General features: G+C 52.7%; 8 protein-coding genes across 8 annotated transcripts; 5 read left to right on the top strand and 3 right to left on the bottom strand.

Annotated features, from left to right (window-relative positions):
- Window positions 1-482: 482 nt before the first annotated feature.
- Window positions 483-1,733, top strand: POSPLADRAFT_1046557 (hypothetical protein; the record flags this gene model as incomplete). The annotated part of the gene is made up of 2 exons (XM_024479067.1): window positions 483-1,637; window positions 1,671-1,733. 2 exons carry the CDS (start codon window positions 483-485, stop codon window positions 1,731-1,733), a joined length of 1,218 nt encoding a protein of 405 aa, XP_024338939.1.
- A 2,455-nt stretch (window positions 1,734-4,188) lies between these two features.
- On the bottom strand, window positions 4,189-4,800 carry POSPLADRAFT_1142343 (hypothetical protein; the record flags this gene model as incomplete). Its single annotated transcript, XM_024485408.1, has 5 exons — window positions 4,189-4,210; window positions 4,267-4,304; window positions 4,361-4,423; window positions 4,474-4,610; window positions 4,665-4,800. The coding sequence occupies 5 exons, from the start codon at window positions 4,798-4,800 to the stop codon at window positions 4,189-4,191; spliced, it is 396 nt and encodes a 131-aa protein (XP_024338938.1).
- Window positions 4,801-5,906: 1,106 nt separating this feature from the next.
- POSPLADRAFT_1039949 (hypothetical protein) lies at window positions 5,907-7,851 on the top strand. The gene is made up of 17 exons (XM_024477629.1): window positions 5,907-5,978; window positions 6,032-6,042; window positions 6,101-6,141; window positions 6,195-6,206; window positions 6,260-6,313; window positions 6,371-6,384; window positions 6,435-6,463; window positions 6,519-6,556; window positions 6,606-6,669; window positions 6,722-6,853; window positions 6,910-6,947; window positions 6,998-7,032; window positions 7,092-7,195; window positions 7,251-7,277; window positions 7,341-7,362; window positions 7,420-7,464; window positions 7,517-7,851. The coding sequence occupies exons 1-17, from the start codon at window positions 5,935-5,937 to the stop codon at window positions 7,764-7,766; spliced, it is 960 nt and encodes a 319-aa protein (XP_024338937.1). The 5' UTR covers window positions 5,907-5,934; the 3' UTR covers window positions 7,767-7,851.
- Window positions 7,852-8,210: 359 nt separating this feature from the next.
- Window positions 8,211-9,225, top strand: POSPLADRAFT_1142399 (hypothetical protein; the record flags this gene model as incomplete). The annotated part of the gene is made up of 3 exons (XM_024485417.1): window positions 8,211-8,297; window positions 8,353-8,552; window positions 8,604-9,225. 3 exons carry the CDS (start codon window positions 8,211-8,213, stop codon window positions 9,223-9,225), a joined length of 909 nt encoding a protein of 302 aa, XP_024338936.1.
- A 477-nt stretch (window positions 9,226-9,702) lies between these two features.
- POSPLADRAFT_1142659 (hypothetical protein) lies at window positions 9,703-11,866 on the top strand (the record flags this gene model as incomplete). The annotated part of the gene is made up of 5 exons (XM_024485454.1): window positions 9,703-9,817; window positions 9,950-10,653; window positions 10,710-10,742; window positions 10,913-11,541; window positions 11,593-11,866. 5 exons carry the CDS (start codon window positions 9,703-9,705, stop codon window positions 11,864-11,866), a joined length of 1,755 nt encoding a protein of 584 aa, XP_024338935.1.
- Window positions 11,867-12,001: 135 nt separating this feature from the next.
- On the bottom strand, window positions 12,002-12,674 carry POSPLADRAFT_1056730 (hypothetical protein; the record flags this gene model as incomplete). Its single annotated transcript, XM_024480826.1, has 3 exons — window positions 12,002-12,016; window positions 12,076-12,319; window positions 12,400-12,674. The coding sequence occupies 3 exons, from the start codon at window positions 12,672-12,674 to the stop codon at window positions 12,002-12,004; spliced, it is 534 nt and encodes a 177-aa protein (XP_024338934.1).
- Window positions 12,675-15,834: 3,160 nt separating this feature from the next.
- POSPLADRAFT_1143769 (hypothetical protein) lies at window positions 15,835-17,057 on the bottom strand (the record flags this gene model as incomplete). The annotated part of the gene is made up of 2 exons (XM_024485609.1): window positions 15,835-16,739; window positions 16,793-17,057. Coding segments are annotated over 2 exons (1,170 nt in total), but the record flags the coding sequence as incomplete, so codon positions are not given.
- On the top strand, window positions 17,054-17,594 carry POSPLADRAFT_1039948 (hypothetical protein). Its single transcript, XM_024477628.1, has one exon. It carries the CDS (start codon window positions 17,104-17,106, stop codon window positions 17,335-17,337), a length of 234 nt encoding a protein of 77 aa, XP_024338932.1. The 5' UTR covers window positions 17,054-17,103; the 3' UTR covers window positions 17,338-17,594.
- The last annotated feature ends 3,186 nt before the right edge of the window (window positions 17,595-20,780 follow it).

Raw genomic sequence — 20,780 nt, 5'->3', positions numbered from 1 at the left:
TGGCAATCAACCGGAGCATCATATGCCTTGACCCGCATGAATGCTAGGGTGCTCTGCACCATAATGTTTAAAAGTGTTTTGTGAATGCCCGCCAGCTGGACTTATGTCGCTCGTATCGTCTGGTGCGTCTCACAACAGCTATGCTGGATTTACTTGGCCGCGGTTCCCTTGCCTGCAGTATGTTTCCACGAACTCTATCATTTGGTCTCCTACTGAAGTAAATATCCAGGTTGCTTATGGCTCTATGTTTTCAGACCACTACTTACCATATCGCGAGATCGTGTGCGCAGTCGTTCATATCTGATTGATACAGGGTTCGCGAAGCCTGTTGATACCAGTATGTCCTCTACCTGTGCCTCATGTACTCATGTATTAGGTTTGCACGAGGCACACGCCTACCAAGTCTAGCCTCTAGCTATATGAAAGAAAAGTCGCCATGAACGTATCCTGTCTCGTAACTGTCGCCCGCCTTCGATTTCCCCATGGCGCAGCTTCGAACACCCACCGTAGCCTCTATCGCAGAGGCCGATGAATTCGTTATCAATCATTCAGTCGCACTGCAGCATAACGCCGTCGTGAACCTCAACCCATTCGAAATCCGTCTCTGGGATCAGTCCCTCCCGTACCGTCGCCTCTTGCTCCTCAAGAGCCTTTACCGGCATCACGCTGCGGTCGACCAGCGCTTTGACGAACGCCGTGACATCCACCTGCGCGCTCTTGATTCGAATACCGTCCCCTCACGCGTTCATCTCGTCGCGTTTTGGCGAGCATTTGCGTTTCTTGATCACGCCAACGCCAACTGCTTCGGAAGCGGGCACGTACGGCGGTTCCTCGACCTTGGTTGTGCTCCGGGCGGGTTCTCGCAGTGGTTACTCCAGCACAATCGAGACGTGTACGGAGTGGGGGTCACTCTGCCTGTCGAAGAAGCGGGTATTCCTTTGCAGATTGATTCCGCATTTCTCGCCAACTTTCGAGTCTGCTATGACGACCTCATCAGACTCGCGACAGCGTCCATGGAGTCCGGCGTTCCCGTGCAGATACATTTGCCCGATGACCACCACGAACCTTACGACCTCGTCATCGCCGGCGCCTATCTAGTCTTACAAAGACAAAAGCCGTGGTGGCAACGGATGCAAATGGTCCTTTCCCAGACTCTCATAATCATTTCCAACATCGCTGCGGACGGAACCGCCGTTGTGTCAATTTCCACGAAACTATTTCTCTGGATAGTGGACTTAATCGGCATGCTGCGACAGTGCTTCAAGACGGTCACAGCTCACAAGACAGGCAGGCTACATGCAGTCCGGACGTCGTGCTATCTCATCTGCAGAGGCTTCCGTGCCACTCCAGAGGAGGTAGAATGGTTCACCGCGAGATTGCACAGCGCCCTCCGGTACTTGGTTGTGGTATCCGCTGAATGGTATATTGACGAAGACGGCATCTGGCATTGCGATAGAAAGTCCGAGGATCTGCCACTCCTGTCTGGAGAGTCGGCTGATACTGTTTTCGACACGCAGCATCGCTTCGTACTAGAGCTGTTCGAACCTCTGTGGAACATGCAGTACGATGCCATCCGAGTAGACTTCGCGAAGATACTCATTGAGGAACACGGCGGTACGTGCTGCAATACGTACAATGTACGTACACCAATTCCTGATGTCCGTTCGCAGAAAGTGCTGGTATCCCAAACCAATCACCCGACGATGATGGTAACGGTGCAGCAGCGATCGTAACCCAAGCCGATGTAGATTGGCTCGCTACGGCTTCGAACGCACCCTTCCGTTTCCGTGAATGGCACCATCGCTCTCGACCGCTACACCCCATCTCCAGTACCATCGACCGATCCACATCTCAATCCGCATCCCAAACCAGCACCAGCTGGCGTAGTCGTGAACGCAGTCAGACGTTCAGTCAAGCTACGAGCGGCACGAGCTTGCCAGAGAATCTTTTCGGGCCTAGGAGGCGCAGCAATCCCGCCGACTCGGACTCGTGGCGGAGAGCTTCATAACTCATCGTTGGCCAGCTTCAATGGTGTGTTGCACTTTCCAATCCTTGAGCTTTACTGCAGGGCGCCGATCGGTTCTAGCTTCGAGCTCGACAGGTACGTAGGTACAGTGTTCTGTATGTCACGGTTCCTAGTCGTAGTTCGCATTCCAGAACTGAGTTTGCGCTTGCTTGTTGCTGCCCTGTTATACAGTACGTGCCACACGTCAAACAGTTGTACTACTGCCCGACGAATATAAATCCTAGTCATGATGGGATTCTGCTACGCGAAGCGGGAATCACAACTAAACGAGATGAATATGGACGACCTTGGTTACCTAATATTCTGCATGATGAAGACCTGGCACAGATGTACCTATAGTTCAGTATGAGATGGCCGCCAGGTTTGGACTGCAAAATTAGATACATTAGCGCCCGACAGGCTGAGGACGCTCTTCTGCGCGACAGCCTTGAAACGATTCACGACAGTGGCATCAAAAGCTGGAGAGCATGTCGTATTGATGTAGGCGGACTGGAGGCTGTAAGCCGGATGCTCATGTAGCGGAACCGCGGTACAGGCTCACAAGTGCAAGTAGATCGCCAGGTCTCCAGGCCAGCTCCTTCAAGAAATGGATGACCGCTTGAAACCTACTCGACGCACTAATCCTGTAGGAGTTCTGTTTCATGATCGGCGCATTCCCCGACTGCCTCGAACGTCAAAGCGACTGCACGCTCGCCGGCGCTACCGACACGTTCTGCAAGACGAGAATTGTACTTTTTATCGAGTGTTCCTCCTGAAAAGCATCAAGGGCATTAAGTAAACTCGTGTATGAGTCCTGCTGTGTTCCTCACTGTCGGGGATGAAGCACGTGAAATAGGGTGCTAGGAGTGAGAGTGAGAAATAATCCCGCCTCACCTTTCCTACGGCCCGCCCCGACGTCAATACCGGAATGCTGGTGGATCGGCAGGCACCGAGATTGCGTATATCATTTGCTCAAGTTCGGATACATGTCGGAGGAACGAATGGGGCACACCGTTGGGTGGCCTTCATGACTGTTGGATAGGCAAGGAAATAGCAATGAGATTACCCATGCAAAGTAAAAATACCTGTATTGAAGGTGATAAGATCAGTCAATATACACCTATACATACCTGGTGGAATATCTACTCACAATATATCATGAGATGCCAGTACTTTCGATAGAATTGTGTCTAGCATGAGCGCCACATCTTGTACAGTGTGAACCGGGGATGCCTGCTTGACAATAACAGCATCAGGCGTATGCACATCGCTGTTCTCGACTCTGTAAGCCACACTCAGCCAAGACGAGTGATGAGTGCTTCTGCAGCGCCAGAATTCGAAGTGAATGCTCCAGCTCTACTGTGAGGGAATCATTTGGGTTGCCTGGCACACGACCAAGGAGCAGAATCATCGTCGAAGCAGACCCACAGCCAACGCTTCTCTAGACGTGGTCCGGGCAAATCCACGGTTCTCCTGCGCTTCTATCACGTTGTTCTACCCATTGTCCGAACCGGCTTACGATAGCAGCGGCAAAGAGAAGCTATCGGAAGGCATGTACACCCTCTTCTCTGGAGTCGCTTGCCCAGAAACAAGCTGTCACAGAGGATCCGGCACTCGCCATGTCACCGGCGCCTATACATGAGAACGGCAGACAAATTAACTTAGCTATCTTGTAGATCCTTGACGAGGGAATAGCTAACGGTGCGCAAGTCGACCTCTCCACGGGATTGCACACTTTCTGAGTATGAGCAGACGCACTGGACGTCCTGTGCAGGTACTCTGACGGGGAGACGCCCATCGTCTACCTCCGGATAGGGGGACGCGCAATGAGGAGGTCGGCAAATATCTCGACGACATGTAGTTCTAGGTGACCTCTGCCGAGGACGATGATGCGGACACGGTGGATGCAGCGCAGGCTCTGAAGAAGAAATGGTTCGCGAAGAAGGAAACGAACATACAGAGGGGGAAGCCTGCGAAGGTATTGCTGCGCTGTAAATCTTCCTGGACGACGAGCGCCGGTGGTGACTGGATTTTGTCCAGCCAGCAAGGACAGCAGTAAGCTGTGCGCGGTGCCTGCTTGTATAACTATCTCGACTAGGCCTGTATAGCAATTACCCCACTTGAACGAGAGGAGCGTCGGTTGCAGCACGCAGAGATGGGTACAATAGAATTAATGGTATATTTCAGCCCCATGCAGCCGTAGTACTACATGAAAAGGGTTCATTCGTTGCTGACAATGCCCGAAATTAGGAGATACTCACCTATAGTTTACGATGAGATGCCCGTCGGTCGAGAACGACTGCGCGTCTGAGAATCGGTAATCGTTCAACTCAGCGTGTCGTGTAACAGACAGACCTTGAACAGGTTCGCGACAGTATCGTCCGGGGCTGGCGAGAAGGCAAGATTGATGTAGGTGAACTGGTAATGGGTCAACTGCTGGTTGAGGCGCTATTACGGTGCGGACTCACCAGCGGGTCCCCAGCTTTCCAGCCAAGCTCCTTCCTCAAGAACTGAATGACCGCCTGAAATCTGTTCGACGCGGAGATCTTGTAGAAGTTCTGCTTCATAATAGGCGCATTGCCCACTGCCTTGAACCTCACGACGACTGTACATGCGTTGAACTCATTGCCCGCGCGCTTTGGGGGGCCAACCGGCTTACCTTTGGTCAAGTCCTTCTTTTTGTAAGTATCAAGGGCCTCGAGTGCTTCTTGCATGGTTCCCGCCGCGTCTGCCGACGTCCATACTGAGGGTAAAGGACGAGAATGCGACTCCGGGGCTCCCGCCGTCAGTGCCATGCGGTAGCGCTCTGTGCCCTGGGCTCACACTGGCTCTCAGCGACTTCCGGCCATTGCCGGCCCGCCGCTTTGGCCATCTCATCCGCCTCGTTTGTTCTCTCAGTCCACCGACTGCTTAATCGTTTTATTCTCTACTTCAGGCGAGCTAGCAATCATGCGTGATATTACTTGTCCAGTAAATACTGTGTACTCGCAAATTCTGAGCCACAATTCTACTCTGCGTTTATTGACTCTACTAGCGAAACTACACGCGGCCGAGTCGGGTGCGTACACTACCCCAAGATTCGGAGTTTAGGTTGTTATGAGAATCATTAGTACGTATCTCCATGCTTGACGTTCAAACGCATCACGCCGGACCTCCACGGAGTGTGACTCCCACCAACGATCTCCATCCGAGATGAGGGCTGGTTACTAGCTGTACCACAAGATTAATTGATTCTTTCCTCCCAAACCGGAAGCAACACCCATCCACATGCTCTGCATGTATTTGTGCCTGTCGATCCCCTCCTCATGGCCTGATTTTCGACGTTCCATGCGTGCCCTGGTTCCCATCACTGCGAAAAGGGCCCTACTTATCGCATTTCGGTCAGGATCTCTACGGTCTTACACAGTTCCGCGCGTGATAACCTAGCCAGCGTTTTTTTGTCTCCGTGGCCTTTGCTTTCGTGCTCCCATCAAACTATGTGCCTGGACGGTTTTTCCACCGGATGGGTTCTCCACCATGCTGTTAGACCTTTCCAAAAGGGGCACCAACCACCACGTTGGCGCTAGTCTGCGCATCTGTGTTTCCGTGGCGGTGGCATCGCAATATCGAGTCCACTGCCCTGCGGCTGTCTGACCACCTTTCTGTTGGCGGATCTCACATCTAGACGACGCAAGGTGGTAAATGCGATGCGGACGCCAGAATCGGCGCCTCGTCCTACCGGTCAAACCGTGCGGATGACCGCGGAGTTGATAATGCATATGCTTGCGGATTAGTCGACTTCTTGGAGCGCTCGGGGCTGCTGCCCCTTCATTTCGGCAGTTTGCAGTCGATAAGCTGGCGTATGTATAAGGACAAAAGGGCGCTCGGAGCGCTGGCATGGAACTTCCTCCTTCGCTGCCATCTGGCCCGGGCAACGAACGGCATTGGCAATGTCGTCTCTGGAGATTCTCGCAGCCCATGGAGCTGCTGTCAAGTGAGTCGTTCACTGTGTGCAGGCCGAGTCAAATTGTGCTGACCGACCTGAAGTGCTATGACCCGTAAGTGCCATCTATATGCGATGTGCTCATCTGACCGAAAGGCTCTTGCGTGGTACAGTTGCTGGGTTCACGCTCCTCGTGTATGACCATATCCTCACTGTATGTGCGTCGCTTGTTTCAGTTGTACCACTTATTGACAGTATCCCGTACAGTTCGGTGACGAGGTATGATCGGTTACCTCTGGGCTTCTCTGGTTGTCCAGCTTAAGTCGTTCAAGGTCAACTACATTTGGAAGACGCGCAAGGGCATCGTTTCGGTTATCTTCCTAGTGGTATGTTGTCGTACTTCATTTATCCTCTCGGTCGTGAATGGGCTGACCACGTCTCAGAACCGATACTTGATGTGAGACCACACGTGATGCGGACAAATGCTAAGTACTGAACATAACGCAGCCCCCTTGTGCTCAGTATTGATATCTACGGTGTGTCCAGTCTGAGTGCAACAGTCACCCCGATTCTGATTATCATTGGCAACAGAAACCATGGGTCTCAGCAGCGGCCCCACCTCGATTACGGTAAGGTGCATATCGCAATTCAACGTGATTCCCGCCTCATCAAATTCAGTTCTGCAAGGTGTGGACCGTCATCCAAAGCTATCTCACTATAGCTTCCTTCATGTCTATTCATGGTAAGCCATTCCCATCGGCTCGGCACGCTCTCGTGGTAATCACGGCCGCCAGCTACCGTTGCATGGCGGCTCTACGCCCTACATTGCGGCGAAGCGTGGATCCGACGCCTTCTCTGGATTGCGCTGGTGCTCTACGTGTCGACATCGACTGGCATCATCACCGCATCGCTGATACCCATTATCTGTGAGCTATTTTTGTTATCTCTGGTCGCGCGTAGCTGTACTGAACGAACGTGCCAGCTGACCTGCGACCACTGCATCACGAATGCGTTTCCAAGGTGCGTATCCATCGAGTCTGGGCTAGCGAGGTGACCAACAAATCATACAGATACCAGATTATTTGTGGACCGCTTGGTTACCAAGGTGTGTATCAAGACGCTTCATGGCCCGCCGTATCTGGACTGACCTGTGTTCGATTCTAGCGTTGTCTTCGAGACACTCCTTTTTGCGCTGACTGTGATAGCTATGCTACGTCAAGAAAAACGCCGATCTTTCAGTACCCTGTCTCTGCTATTGTACCGTGATGGTAATTGGACATTCTACCTTCGAATGCTTCCACAGCTGACTTCACTGTGTAATAGGAATGCTGTACTTCGTTGCTGTGACAAGTCAGTGGTCCTATGTTGTTCGTTGGTGTTGGATGTTACTGACCTCCCGTATTGTAAACCTAGTTTGCTCTCTTTTCTCTCTTCTGTAAGCCAAATACCTCTTCTGTTGTTTTTTATGTACTGATCATGCCGATATTGCCAGCGTTTGGGCTCTCGCGGGTCCCTCTTTGATTGGTCTAGCGCGGTAGTGCGTATACCTTCCTTGTGTCGAAGTGTGTCCACTGAATCAATACGCGTAGTTTCGCATTGGCGATGGTTAACATCGCTGGATCCAGGCTTGTGTTGAATCTCAAGGGGTTCTCCGCGCGTAATAGCGTCGACATGCTATCATTCTCCCTGATGTCCTCCAATGCCCCTTTGTCGCGACCGCAGATATATGCGCCGTCAACGGACATCGAGACTCCGGTATCGTCCGATCAGGATCTGGATTTCGAGATGTACTCTATCGAGCGTGATTGCCAGCAGCTGGGTACGAAGATGTTACATTAGCTTTCGGTTGGAGCCTCTTATCTGTAGCAACACTACTGTATCTTTAGCTTATAGTTGGGTCTATCGCACTCTCTTATGACCCCGTAGAATGGAAGTCCGTGAACCTTCGGCGTTCGTAATCCGCCGAGGCGGCAAATATGAGCGTGTAAGACCTCCGGATCGTAAACATACTGACGGTTCAAGCTTTGTCATGCAACGTGCCAGGCTCAGATTCTGTGTCTTCGCTGACGGGTCGAGATTAGTCAAGAATTTCCTTGTACTCTCACAATGAGGATCGACCGCCTGAGTGGAAATGCTTCCTTGCTTCGAAAAGAAGTTGAATGAATCATCTCTGTCGACTAATGCACGTCTAGGCAAGAATATAAGAGATGACCGACTATAGTTTGATAACGTCGGACGTGAATCTCTCCTGCGCACATCTTGCATTCTACACAGTTCGAGATTATGGCCGCTAGAGTTTGGCTCATCACAGGCGCGAGCTCTGGTATAGGGCTCACGCTTGCCGAATACGTTCTCTCCCAAGGAGACAAGGTTAGTGGTTGTGGTATCACATAGGGGTGACGATCGAAGCATACCTTCTGTACAGGTCATCGCTACCGTCCGGTCCCTCGCTAAGTTCCCCGAGAGCCTCAAGGCGGCGGGAGCTCATCCCCTCGTGCTGGATCTCGGCACATCAGACAGCGATATACTCAAAGCGGGAGAAGAGGCACTCAAGGTGCACGGATATATCGATGTGTTGGTGAACAACGCGGGGTACGGTGGACTATCACCCGTAGAAGAATTAGAGTAAGTCATGCATAGGTAACTTGACAGCGATGATTTTGACCTGGTTCATAGTCTAGGTGAAGCTCGCGCGCAATTCCAGACCAATGTCTTCGGCGCACTAGCCCTCATTCAGGCGTTACTGCCTTCTTTCCGCGCCCGACGAACAGGCCACATCCTGAACGTGTCGTCGGTCGGTGGCTTCGTCAGCTTTCCTTCCTGGGGAGCTTACTGCGCGTCGAAATCGGCACTGGAAGCCTTCTCAGAGTCTCTCAGTCAGGAAGTCGCTCCATTCGGCATCCGTGTCCTTATCGTACAGCCTGGCTATTTCCCGACAAGCTTTTTGCAGACGACCGCCTCTATATCGGATCTCAAGAGATCAACCGTCTACACTGATCCCTCCCAAGGGTACGGTGCCGACCAGAAGATGCATGAGAGGGCTGTGGAGCAAGGTCACGTCGGTGATGTCGCCAAGTTAGCTCAGAGGCTGTATGAGCTGGTGGCAGGTACTGGTTTAGCGAAGAGCTTGGTCGAAGGTCAGGGTGGGAAGAGAGATTGGCTTCGCGTCCCGTTGGGTCCCGATTGCGGGACGATGATACTGCAGAAGCTCAGCATCGTCACCGAGAATGTGAAGGCCTTCGAGCATGTCTGGAGGTCGACTGACGTGACTCCGGAGCGCTTGAAGGAGTTAGCTTGAGGAGTCGCAGTAGTTGTGTTCGCCTGGGCTTATGGATGATTATAACAGTGCGTCCACCACGGACAGACCCGTCAATTGCGCAGCGATTAATGTCGAATGCTTTGGCGATCGAAATGTTTGCTAGACTGCTGGAACACGAATCAAGGCTGTGCCAACTCAAGGGTCATGAAGCCTCGATCACATGTCAACTCGTGAATATGGCCGGACCGTGTGGAGGGTCATCTGTTGGCAATTCGGCGAAACGGTGGGACGCGAATACAGCACAATGCGTACATATAGGATACCATGAGCTCTGGAGTATGCTGACTTCACTGCGGGCGCCGTACTCCAATAGGATCCAACATGGGCCCATCGGTTCTCATACGTGCGACTACGATTCTGACACTCGTGTTGATCGCCCTGGCGTCCGCGATACCGCGCCATGCAGTCGTCTCCCGCTACAACCCCGTGCGGAATGCGTCGAGTTCCACGACGCCCATGCAGGTTGGTAATGGCTTTTTTGCCTTCGGCGCGGACATCTCCGGACTGCAAACCTTTCAACCGTGGGCAATCATGTCCGACTGGGGCTGGAAAAACGACAGTCTACCGGCGGGTATAACGCAGGAGGACATTTTGACATATCGGGGTGTCGTCTGGGATGGGGTTCAATACGAGTTCGGCGGCCCTGCGGCGCCACAGCAGTGGCTAATTGCGAACCCAAACCGTGTCAACCTGGGCCGGATAGGTCTGCTATTCATAGATGGAGTCGGCAACGTGCAGAATATCACAGAAGCAGACCTCAGTGACGCTCGCCAAGAGCTTGACCTTTGGTCCGGGACGATCACCAGCACGTTTGCTGTCGATGGGCACAACGTTACTGTGAAGACGTACACAGCGCAGAACAGCAGCACAGTCGGGATAGCTATCCACTCGACCCTCGTGCAAGACGGTCGACTCTGTTTGTTCTTAGACTTCCCTTGGAACGACGGTTCGCAGAAGTTTCAAGCGCCTTATGTTGGGTATTGGAATGACACCAATAGCCACACGACGGCACTGACAGCGGGTCCTGGCTTGGGAGAGAATGTGCTTTGGCAGATCAGCCATACGATGAGTGCCGCCTCGTTCTACACGACCTTGGGCGGAGGCGATAACTTCACAATTTCGCGCGTCTCGCCAACAACGCATAGGTACAGACTGGTGCCTGTGGAGCCTTCTTCGTCTTTCTCGATCACTGTCGGATATTCGCCCAGCAATTCGGAGGGGGTACCTTCCGTGGCAGAGATGGCGCTAGAGTCAATATCAAACTGGAAGAGTTACTGGTCCAGCAGCGGATTCGTTGACGTGGTCTCCGGGTCAACGGACCCTCGTGCAGAGGAATTGCAGAGGAGGATCATTCTGTCGCGCTACTTGATGCGAGTGAATGAGGCCGGCTTCACACCACCTCAGGAGGTGCGTTGCAACTGCTTTGCGAATCGCCATGGAAGACAGCTCACTCAGCTCGGTAGTCAGGCCTTGTGGATGACGGATGGGTGAGCAACGTTGTTAGATGAGTGTGAGGTCAATGCTAACCAAGCGCACGAGATAGTACGGGAAGTTCCATATGGAGATGTTCTTCTGGCACAACTGCCACTGGGCGTTATGGAACAACTGGGATCTTCTTGGCCGTTCCGTCAACGTCTATTCCCGCTTCCTTCCTACGTCTATAGAGCGCGCACAAAGCCAGGAGGGCTACAAACACGGTGCACGATGGTCCAAGATGACGGATCCCACCGGCCGCTCGGCGCCTGGCGAGATCAACGAACTGCTCATCTGGCAGCAGCCTCACCCGCTTGTCTTCGCCGAATACGAATACCGTGCGACGCAATCGCGCGAAACGCTGGAGCGCTGGCAGGACGTCGTATACGAAACTGCTGACTGGATGGCGAATTATGCGCGGTACAATACGAGCACGGGTGTGCATGACCTCGGACCTCCGATGTACGTGGTTAGCGAGGACACCAGCCCGAACGTGACGCGAAACCCCGCGTTTGAGTTGGCATATTGGCGGCTAGGGCTAGACCTGGCACAGGCATGGATGGAGCGCCTCGGCGAGGAGGTGCCGGTTGCGTGGGGTGAGGTGAAAGAGAACTTGGCGCCTTTGCCGATCGAGGACGGGCTGTACGCCGTGTACGAGGGGATCGAGAGTGACTTCTGGACAACGACAGAGTACACCAATAGCCACCCAGCGCTGGTGGGCTTGTACGGCTGGCTCCCGCAAACCTCCAACGTAAGCCTCGAGATCGCGAAGGCAACTGCAGAGAGGGTGCGGACAACATGGAACATCACCAATTTGTGGGGGTAAGTGCAATCCGCGCTCGCCTTGACCTTGTTGAAAGAGGCCTTCCATAGCTGGGATTTCCCGATACTGGCAATGTCAGCGGCACGGCTCGGCGATGCGGACAAGGCGATTGACTGGCTCCTCGACCCGTATTACCAGTTCGACGACGTAGGAATGCCACTGGGAGGTGCTCAGGTGCCGACGCCATACTTCCCAGGATCCGGTGGGTTGTTATACGCGGTGGCAATGATGGCTCGAGGGTGGGACGGGACCCAGGGCGCGGCACCGGGGTTCCCGCGAGAGGGATGGGGAGTAAAGGTGGAAGACATCAGTCCTGCCTTATGAGTAGGACACTGCATAATGACATCGCGAAATGTGACATTTGCGGAGGTCGAGGCCAAGCTGCGTGTTCGAATGTGTTGACGGATTCGGCCAATCTAAGTACAGGCGAAGACCCCATGTTTACGAGAGCAAGGCTAATCACACGTCGTCGTTCTGCCCCAAAAGCCATCAGCTTTGATAAGAGAAAACCGATACACAACGAGGTATCATACCTGCAATTTTGTTGCCAAATACGTGTCCAAATCATTCGCGCCTAGTGCCCGTCGAAGTAGTCGCTTCACCCATTTGACGTTTCGCCAACACTCCACAATCTCCGTCCTCTCTTCGTCGGACTTGTCGTCGCGTACACCGCAGCTCCCATGGTCAACGATGACCGCCCTAGTAGGGCGAGTAGCGAAGCTGGAGAGTATGTTTCCTGATGGGCGATTCTCGACGTCGCGAATGCGCTCGCGCCCTCTATAAGTGGCCGTACGAGAGGAGGAGCGAACAGTTGAGCATCCGTTAGACCACCCAAACTGACAGGATCAGCGATGTACTCCAGGAAGAAAGCGCGAGGTGTGATTGCGCGCGGACCGTGATCCATGAGCGAGGATCTTCCCGAGCCAAGCCAGCGGGGGACGCCAGTTCCTTGCAAGGGAGCACACAGGGAATACGCTTCGCGTTCGCTAAACAAGGGATGCTTGGCGTACTGAAAGTACCACTCTTCCCATCCCACCGGGTCATCGTCGTCGACGCAGATCGGTGGCTGTAAATCTTGATCGCATTTGGGAAGACTGTTGCCACGACCTTGTTCTGATGACGCTGCTTTCATTCTGTACGTCCACGAACGCACTGGGCGAGTATTGCACGTCTGACGATCCTCGAAGAACCGCGGATCATATTTGTTGATAACGACAAGCAGCACAGCGGAAGGGCCGGCCAGGAGAAAGGGTCGTAAGGTTAATGAGCAGGACTTGTCTCATGAACAAAGGTGTCAAAGTCTGGAGGCGAGTTGAACTAGTCAGTATCCCTTGAGATTGAGAAAGCGGTTGCGTTTGATGAAAGATGCACTCACTAAGCTAGAACAGCCTGTAAATCTTCCACAGCACGCATGCACACTCATCCATCCACTCGCATTCAGTACGCAGCGTGATTGTTGCACTTTCGGGAGAGGCCATGAGCGTCTGAGATGAGTTTAGCGCAGAAACTGGTGCGCGCTTACAGTCTATTCCTGACATACCACTTCGGGAATATTCAGGAATAATGTTGGGTCCTGCCATGGCACCCCTTCGTCGACTACTACCACTGTGACTATGTACGACAGAATCAATGATACGAAGTTTCCAACGCGCAAACTGGCTTGTACAGTCATCTTCGGGCGAGGTATAGAACTGAGTCTTCCGCCGCCCCCGCCCCTTCAGGCTCCAGACGATTACAGTCCCTCGGCCATGATCCCGAAGACTCAGTACTAATTGAGGGAGATGTCATTCTCCGGCTTTTGGACATGTCGCAGGGATCGGGTAGGTACGTCGCTTGCAGCCATCTATATCACTGTCTGATCCCGTGTGCTCGCTGGGAAGACGTGTCAACATTAAATCTCACTGGGCGGTATGCGCGCCCTGTCTAAGACAGGTGGGTGATGATTGCAGGTGTTGTTTGTCCTTCGGCTCGCGTATGTGGTGCTTTTACATCTGCGGAACTTGAATCAAACTACTCTCGCTCTGTCGTGCTGTCGTCTTGGATATTCTCCGTTCTGTTCTTCGTGCGTGGCTTTGATGCATGTGATATATACATGTGCTGGATATATCATGTTATTGTTCCTTGTCACAGCGTGATGTCGTAGGAAGCTTCATACTCAACTTCAAGATCAGTTCCCATGAGCACAGCGGCAGATTCGACCCTTGACATGTCCGTGTGTTAGGTTGCGTGGTTGAGCGGTCTTCGCAATGTAAGGGACTTCATCTAGGACATTCATGGCAACGTTTCGACACATCGATTTTGACCAGAAGATTATGTTCCGTCAACTTAGCAGTCCAAGTCCCCGTGAATGGCCAGTGCATCCGCGACTTGCACGGTATCTGCGGAGTTCGGCCAGAGTAGAGACGCAACGCTATGACGCCCCATGACGTCTGTCGGGTCCATTCGAGTGTCGAAGACGTCCGGAGAGAGGTCGGATCCGGTCAGACGCATACGAGACTTGCAGATTGTCGAGTATAGCGATGTCTTTATGCAACCCTTGGAATGCGTCAGTCCCCTGTCATGACTGATCGTATTGTATTGCTAGAACTGACGTGCAGCCTATATAGTTTCCGGTGTATGAAGCGGCAATTTCGTGAATGCGAATGGTCATTATCAGCGATACCGTTTTCTAGGCGGCTAATTCATGAGACGAGAACGCGCCGGCGCGAAAGAGATTGAAGTGCATTGGCATTCAACTGCTTCGGCCCTACTTAACTGATCACGGTCGCAACACCCGAGTCGGGTTCCTCAGCATCGATAGCCCACAGTCAGTTCGCGTGCAAGTTGGGCTGCAATGAATCATGATCTTCATGGAAGCAAAATATTATTTGTGACGTGTAGAACACACACACCGTTGAATGGTAGATAACGGGATTTCTAAGCGGTGGACTTAGGAATATATGGTAAGTACAAAGGTAGGCAAAACGGCTAGCCACAGGGCCAGGTGCCACCGGGGTGAGCCGAGATCCACGTGGATGCGACTGGCATCTTGCAAACTTTATACCCGTCCTTGCGTCCACCGTTGTCCTCTGTGTTTTCTCGCCGATCCTTGTCACGACCTCTCATTTTATTCTACAAGGACGATGCCAGTGAATCAGTACTCGTTAAACTCCAGGTGCTTTTTAGTCTCGGATCTTTGCGCGACGCTTGGGCCCTATAGCCGTACAATTCGAAGATCGAATCCAGCTTGACGTCGCTGCAGACTCGCAGGATCTTCCGTTCCATTATTGTCTCAATTGTCAACCGAGACTACCTGTCAGGTACGTTCACGAATTCCCATCGTTACTATTAAATTGGCCGCGCAGGTCTCATGTTGTGTTCTCGGAGTCTCGGCTTTCCGGACAGGCATTAGATAGACCTTGCATCGCCATTGTCTTCAGAATCGTACACGATACGATCAGTGCGTTGACGGTCCATGCCTGCAATCATCTACAATTATCGGCGCGTCATGCCGTCCCCGACTATACATGTACAGGCATTCTGAAGTAACCGTCAGATGCCGCTGGAACACGCTGTACAGAGTCTGCACTATCACGTTAGTCATATGCCTTCGCAAGGCGCACATTCACGATACATATCATCTATGCGTCGAGAATCACGCGAACCAATACTTTGTTATAATGGCTATGTGCGCCCTCTGTCGACGGCGGCGTTCTCGTGTCTATTGTGCCAATGCAAGCATATTGGGCGAATGCTGTAACGACAAGCTGAGCGGATCGTGTAATAATCGAACGATCTGTCTTCGCATGGCCAGTGTTGTATCGACATGGTACTCCGATTGTCATGTTTTGACGATGTACTTCGTCCTTCATACTTATGCGCGTGGCTCGTGTCCCACATTCTTGCTAAGATCGATCCAAATGCATTGTGGGCAACGTCGCACTCTTAGTCATTTACGCGAACGATACTTGATTCCAGTATAGAACTACAGAGAGACGACACGCTGACAGACCTCTTCAATCAATATAGGGTAAAAAACAAGACATGACGATGCTACGAAACTTCCTGAAGAAACGCCGCGGCGCTCGGGTATCTGGACATCTAGGGTATCGGGGTATCCGGATGTCTGGGTATCTAGATAGTTGGGTATACGATGCGCGCGCGACGGGGTATCCAAGGAAGGCACGAAGCCGCGAAATCTAAGGAATGAAAACACAGGCGATAGGTATGAAGAACATTGACGATAGGAGGGAAATGGTACGCACTGAGACTGGTGCGTGGATCCGAAGAGCCGCCCAATTACAGCACTTTCTCTATCTTTGCGCAGCGGAAGCCAGAATCCTCCTTTCTTCTTCTTTCGCCTTGCATTCCCCGGTTCGTGTGGTCAAGTGCCTCTTGAGGGTCCAAGCCCGTTTGAGCTTCTTGCCGCAGAGTGGACATGGCAGCTGGGATTCTTTGCGACCGGGATTGGGCATGCAGCTTTCTACGAGGTGCCTGTTCAGTTCGTATTTGCTGTGGAATGCCTCCTTTCTACAGCCGAACGGACAGAACAGATTCTTGTTGGTGTTGCTCCTCTTAGAGCCACCGCCTTCTAGCTGCTGGCTTTGTGTAACAGCCTGCCGGGCTTTCTTGGAAGGCTTGATGGAGATTGTCGTGATGTCGTCGTTGTCGTCCTTATTTTTCCTCTTGCGGCTTTCCTGCTGTGCGTACTGCTCACGAGGGTCGGGCAGTAGAGGCGCAGGGGGTTTTGACCGCACGCCCTTTCGCCGAGGTTGCGTTTGGGTTCGTGTGCGAGCCGAAGACAAGCCAGTAGAAGGGGAGACGCGAGGCCGCTTGACTGCAGGTCGGACTGCGTCAGCAAGCTCATCACCGTTGTCGGCGACATGCTTGCCGATAGCCTTCTCGCAGTAATCGATGTTGTTGTTGTCGAAGAATACGTCCGTGTTGCCGTTGGTAGCGGCGTTCGGTACGTATCCTTCGTATCCGGTGTAAGCTTTTTTCTGCCCTCCAGTAGGGAGGCCAGAAGGGCTAAGGCTGGGTACGTAGTGCGTACCCGAGCCGGAAGTTGGTGCGCAAGCCGCCGCGACGCGACGGCTTGATGCGATGAGCCGTCCTTTATGAATGGTATACGGCTGGGTAGATGGCCCAGCGATTGGCGAAGGAGACGGCGGCATGGGCGAGAAGATGGCCATTGGCCCATGCTCGTTGTCGTAGGTTTCTAGCAGATATGGGATTAACTCAGACCGCAGACCACTTCAAATGGAAACTCACCATGCAGGGGTGTAGAAAGCTCACGTACGTTTCCCGGCACACCGAAGTACCTGGAAGATACGGGCGCCATTGATGAGGGAGAAGAAGCTGTACTTGCCAGCGTCATGGACGGCGAGGGAGTTGTCAGCGGCGCATGGACGGTCGGAAGACCAGTCATTGACGGCCACTGGTTGTCGCTCAGGTATAACGCTGTTGATGGCTCGCCTTGCAGATGCAGCGCGGCTTGATGCGTGGGAGCAGGTTGCGGGTATGTAACCTGAGGTGGGACCCAGCATCTACTGATAGACCTTTTCACGCCCCTTCCTCGTGTTATGATGCTGTGTCATGCATATGCAGCTCAGCTTCTGATGTCCAAGCGTGCCGATGCCGTTCAGATGATGCAGCGGTCATCGCATCATCTCTGCTCGATCTACGGCGGTATTCTCTTTACTCCGGATCCGAATTTCTTGAGAAAATCTAGAAGCGGTCTGATCTTTAGCAGGAGTCAACGGGAATTCACTCCGTCATCCGTTCCTCCATTCGTGGGGACTGAGTCGGCGTTGTGAGAGAACGTTCTTCTACGTTCTGTGTCCCTGAAACGACCCGCCGAATCTATATTGGATTTATTGGCGTGCTTTGTGACGTTCCTGGACGTCTTTGCTTGTAACGAGCGGCCACCATCACAGCGATATACGGCGAACGTCCATACTTGTCCTTGCCGTCGTACCGAGGCGATGATCCTTGGTGCTTGTTAATGGCCTCTCAATATGTACCAATGCTTAGTTCTTAAAACTACGGTCTACCTTCTCACAAAGCAGCAGGTCGCTACTCTGATTTGCCTATGCATTATGAGGAGACATGTCTGGCTACATTCATCCGGAGTCCTAGCCGTATTTTGGGCCAGAGTTACGGTAAATGGTCCAGGGTCCCGATAGGGATAGTCTACCTACGTTATACTGATGTTACAATACATAATTAGCGTAAATAAACCCAAATGTAGGTTAATCCCACGAGAAATCTTATTCATTATGCGAGACGAGACCTCATGCATTATTCCATGCATACCAACTTGGTTCCATTCAGTGTATGGGAAGGTATTATCAATGCACATGTGCGCTGTCCCGGTGGCAGTGATGCATGTCAACGTGTCTTTGTCTTACGACTTATAGGTGCCTCTTCCAGTTGACCGTCGCGAATCACAGTGTCTCTATAGCTCGTCCACTTTCATTCCGCTTGGCGGCTTCCTCACATTGTCTGATCGCAAAGATGATGCATCGTCTGTGGAGCATAATCCAAGCAGTGTCATGTACGACCTACATTAAGCATCAAATTACTACCTTTCTCAAGTGCGGTGGATCTTGTCCTAACAGTGCAACTGCTGGAACATGGAGATGCCGAGCATGCGATCATCGTGGCCCATGAGGACGATTACACCCCGGAGGGAAGTTGGATTGCCACCCTTCGCTGTCATTGTCCTGACAGTAGAAGGTAGTCTCATTGTTCAAATTTGCGTTTTGCGTTATACAAGCTCTCAGCTGACGGAATGTATAGACCGCAGTCGAAGCGGAATGAGCATCTGCATTACGAGCATCCCATTTACATTTACACACACCAGCAGATCATATAGGAAGAAGTGCTGAGACGGTCCTTTGCTAGCACCGAACCTCACAGCAACGCCCACGATTTTATACCCCGTGTCTGCTCATTCACTGTCTTTTTCAACACTGTTTGTGTTATTCAACTCAATCAGATATGTAGACTCCCAATTGCCTAGGTATTTACCTCGCTGCACTACCCGCCAGATGAGACGGCCGGAATGGTGGCAGGGATCGCACCTATGGACATGTCCTCACCGATAAGCTTGTCATCCTGATGGTAGAGCTCGACGCGCTTCAGTACTTTGCATCAACGGAATCCTCTGCATGATAGATCGAAGGACCTCACAGAAGATTGATTATGCGGGCGGTTCACAGTAATCCGCCTGGCAAGTTCTATATCTCTTGCTTCCTTGACTGTAGCTTGAATTTCCGCACGTTCTGACATGCTGTACACATGCATCAACGCACTGTGAGTTAGCCTGAGACACGAGGATATAGTGCATATGTGGCAACAAAAGTGTTCGTATACACTGGAGTGCAGGAGATCATGAATTCGGCTTGCCACATCATTCGCACACAAAGGTCTTACATTTTGCTTGAACTTGGATCAGACCAGCAAATACCAGGGTATGCCACATGTGTGTAAACTGTGAGCCGGTACATATTCGCAATGTGCTGAGGGTCTGATGGTCTAGGCATAGAGTTGGGAGAGAAAGCACGCACAGTAGGAATGATCGTTAGTGATACAACGGTCTATACTCCTATATCGATGCCTGACTCGTAGACGACGAGCGAGGACTTATGGACAGTGCGTCGTCCTGAAGATCGAGCGAGGAGGTCAAGAATGACCACTACCCCAAGCGAAGAGGAGCAGAGACTTGAATGAATAACCAGGTCGAACTTAGAGTTCGGCCGACTAATGGTACAACTACTTATACAAGTACCGACTGCGCACGGACCATTGTGTCTATGTGGTCGTGTTAGTAAAGAAAGAAATGTAGTGGTACGATACCAGGCACGAAGTGCGCACGGACCCCATTATGTAAGCTACATAATGTTCAACCTGCGGGTGAGCGCTGAGACAGGCGCCAGTATGGGCGCTAGTAATACAAGGAATAGAACGGAAAGATAAATGTTTCATTACCCCCCTACCAGAGTCGAAGTCCCATTCGACTACTTACTGCTCGCCATCTCCATACAACTCCCAATCTACGCCGTCGTCCTCTTCTTCGTCGAACCATTCCTTGCACGCGTTTCTCCCCACGTTCATCCATTCTTCGCCAGAGAGGTGCTTCTGATGCGGCCAGGAGCTGTCCCACGTCCATTGAGTAGAGTCGGGTGTCCAGTCGGGATCGACTTTGCGAAAGACGACAGGTGTGTCGGGGCGGGGGCGCGAGGGTCCCGCAACGGGACTGGCCGGGGGTTCGGGGTTAGCGCTACGCGGTGGAGGGATGGGTATTGCTTTTGTCTGCCTTTCTCTCTCCTTCCTCTCCTTCGCCTCATTGATGATTCCTTCGAGGAACACATTGTTGATGACCACCCCCATGCGTCGCGCAGGTTCTTCAGGTGGTGCGGATACGTGTCGCTTCATCGGCCTGGTTCCGCACTCTCGCTCCAGGTGTCCAGGGGCTTCTTTTCCGCATCCTGCGCATCGTACGTCTGGACAGTCCCGTACCCAGTGTCGAGACGATCCGCATCGCCTGCAGCTTCCCTTCGGGGTCCAACCAGGGTTGGGTTGCCAGTCAGCCGGGATGGTAGTGCTCCGCGGCATTGCTTGGAGGAAAGGGGATGGGATCGGGGGGCGCCTGAAGGCAGACGTCGGTAGGGGTGCGGGTAGGGGTAGGTACGCATTGGGGATGGCGCGTGGGATGAATTTGTTGTGGCGCGCCCGGATGTTGCGCGGTAGGAGCGGTTGAAAGCGATGGGCAACTTTCAGATTGTCGAGCCGGATGAGCTCGGTGAGGACGCGGTCGTCCTGTTGGCGTAGGAGCCGCTTGTGGTGGTCGATGGCCTCGTCGGCTGCCTTGACAGCCTCGTCGTAGTCGCGACGGGCAGAGAGATACGCTTCTAGTGCAGCGCGGTCGGTGGCATTGGTTGCCTCGGGGTTGTGGGCTTTGAGCTTGTTGAAGACGTCGGTGGGATTACTGAGGAGAAGCGTCAGCAAGGTGCTGTCACCGACGTGGGTGTGCTTAGGGGTGTAGATTGAGAGCCTTTTCCCGCCTTCGGTCGAGGGGGCGTTGAACTGGTCGAGGAACGGGAGGGTGGAAGACATGTTGGTGCGAGTGGGAATGTAGCGACTGGGTAGAGCTGCTGACGACTTAGCTCAAGTCCTTCCTGTTCTTATATTCTGCCGAACACTTCGTCAGCCGTCCCAGTCAGGTTCGCTTCGGGCTCCCATGAGTCATCGGCTG

The sequence above is a fragment of the Postia placenta genome (genome assembly GCF_002117355.1).
Source record: "Postia placenta MAD-698-R-SB12 unplaced genomic scaffold POSPLAscaffold_7, whole genome shotgun sequence".
NCBI lineage: Eukaryota > Fungi > Basidiomycota > Agaricomycetes > Polyporales > Adustoporiaceae > Rhodonia > Rhodonia placenta.
This window is presented reverse-complemented; position numbering and strand designations above follow the sequence as displayed.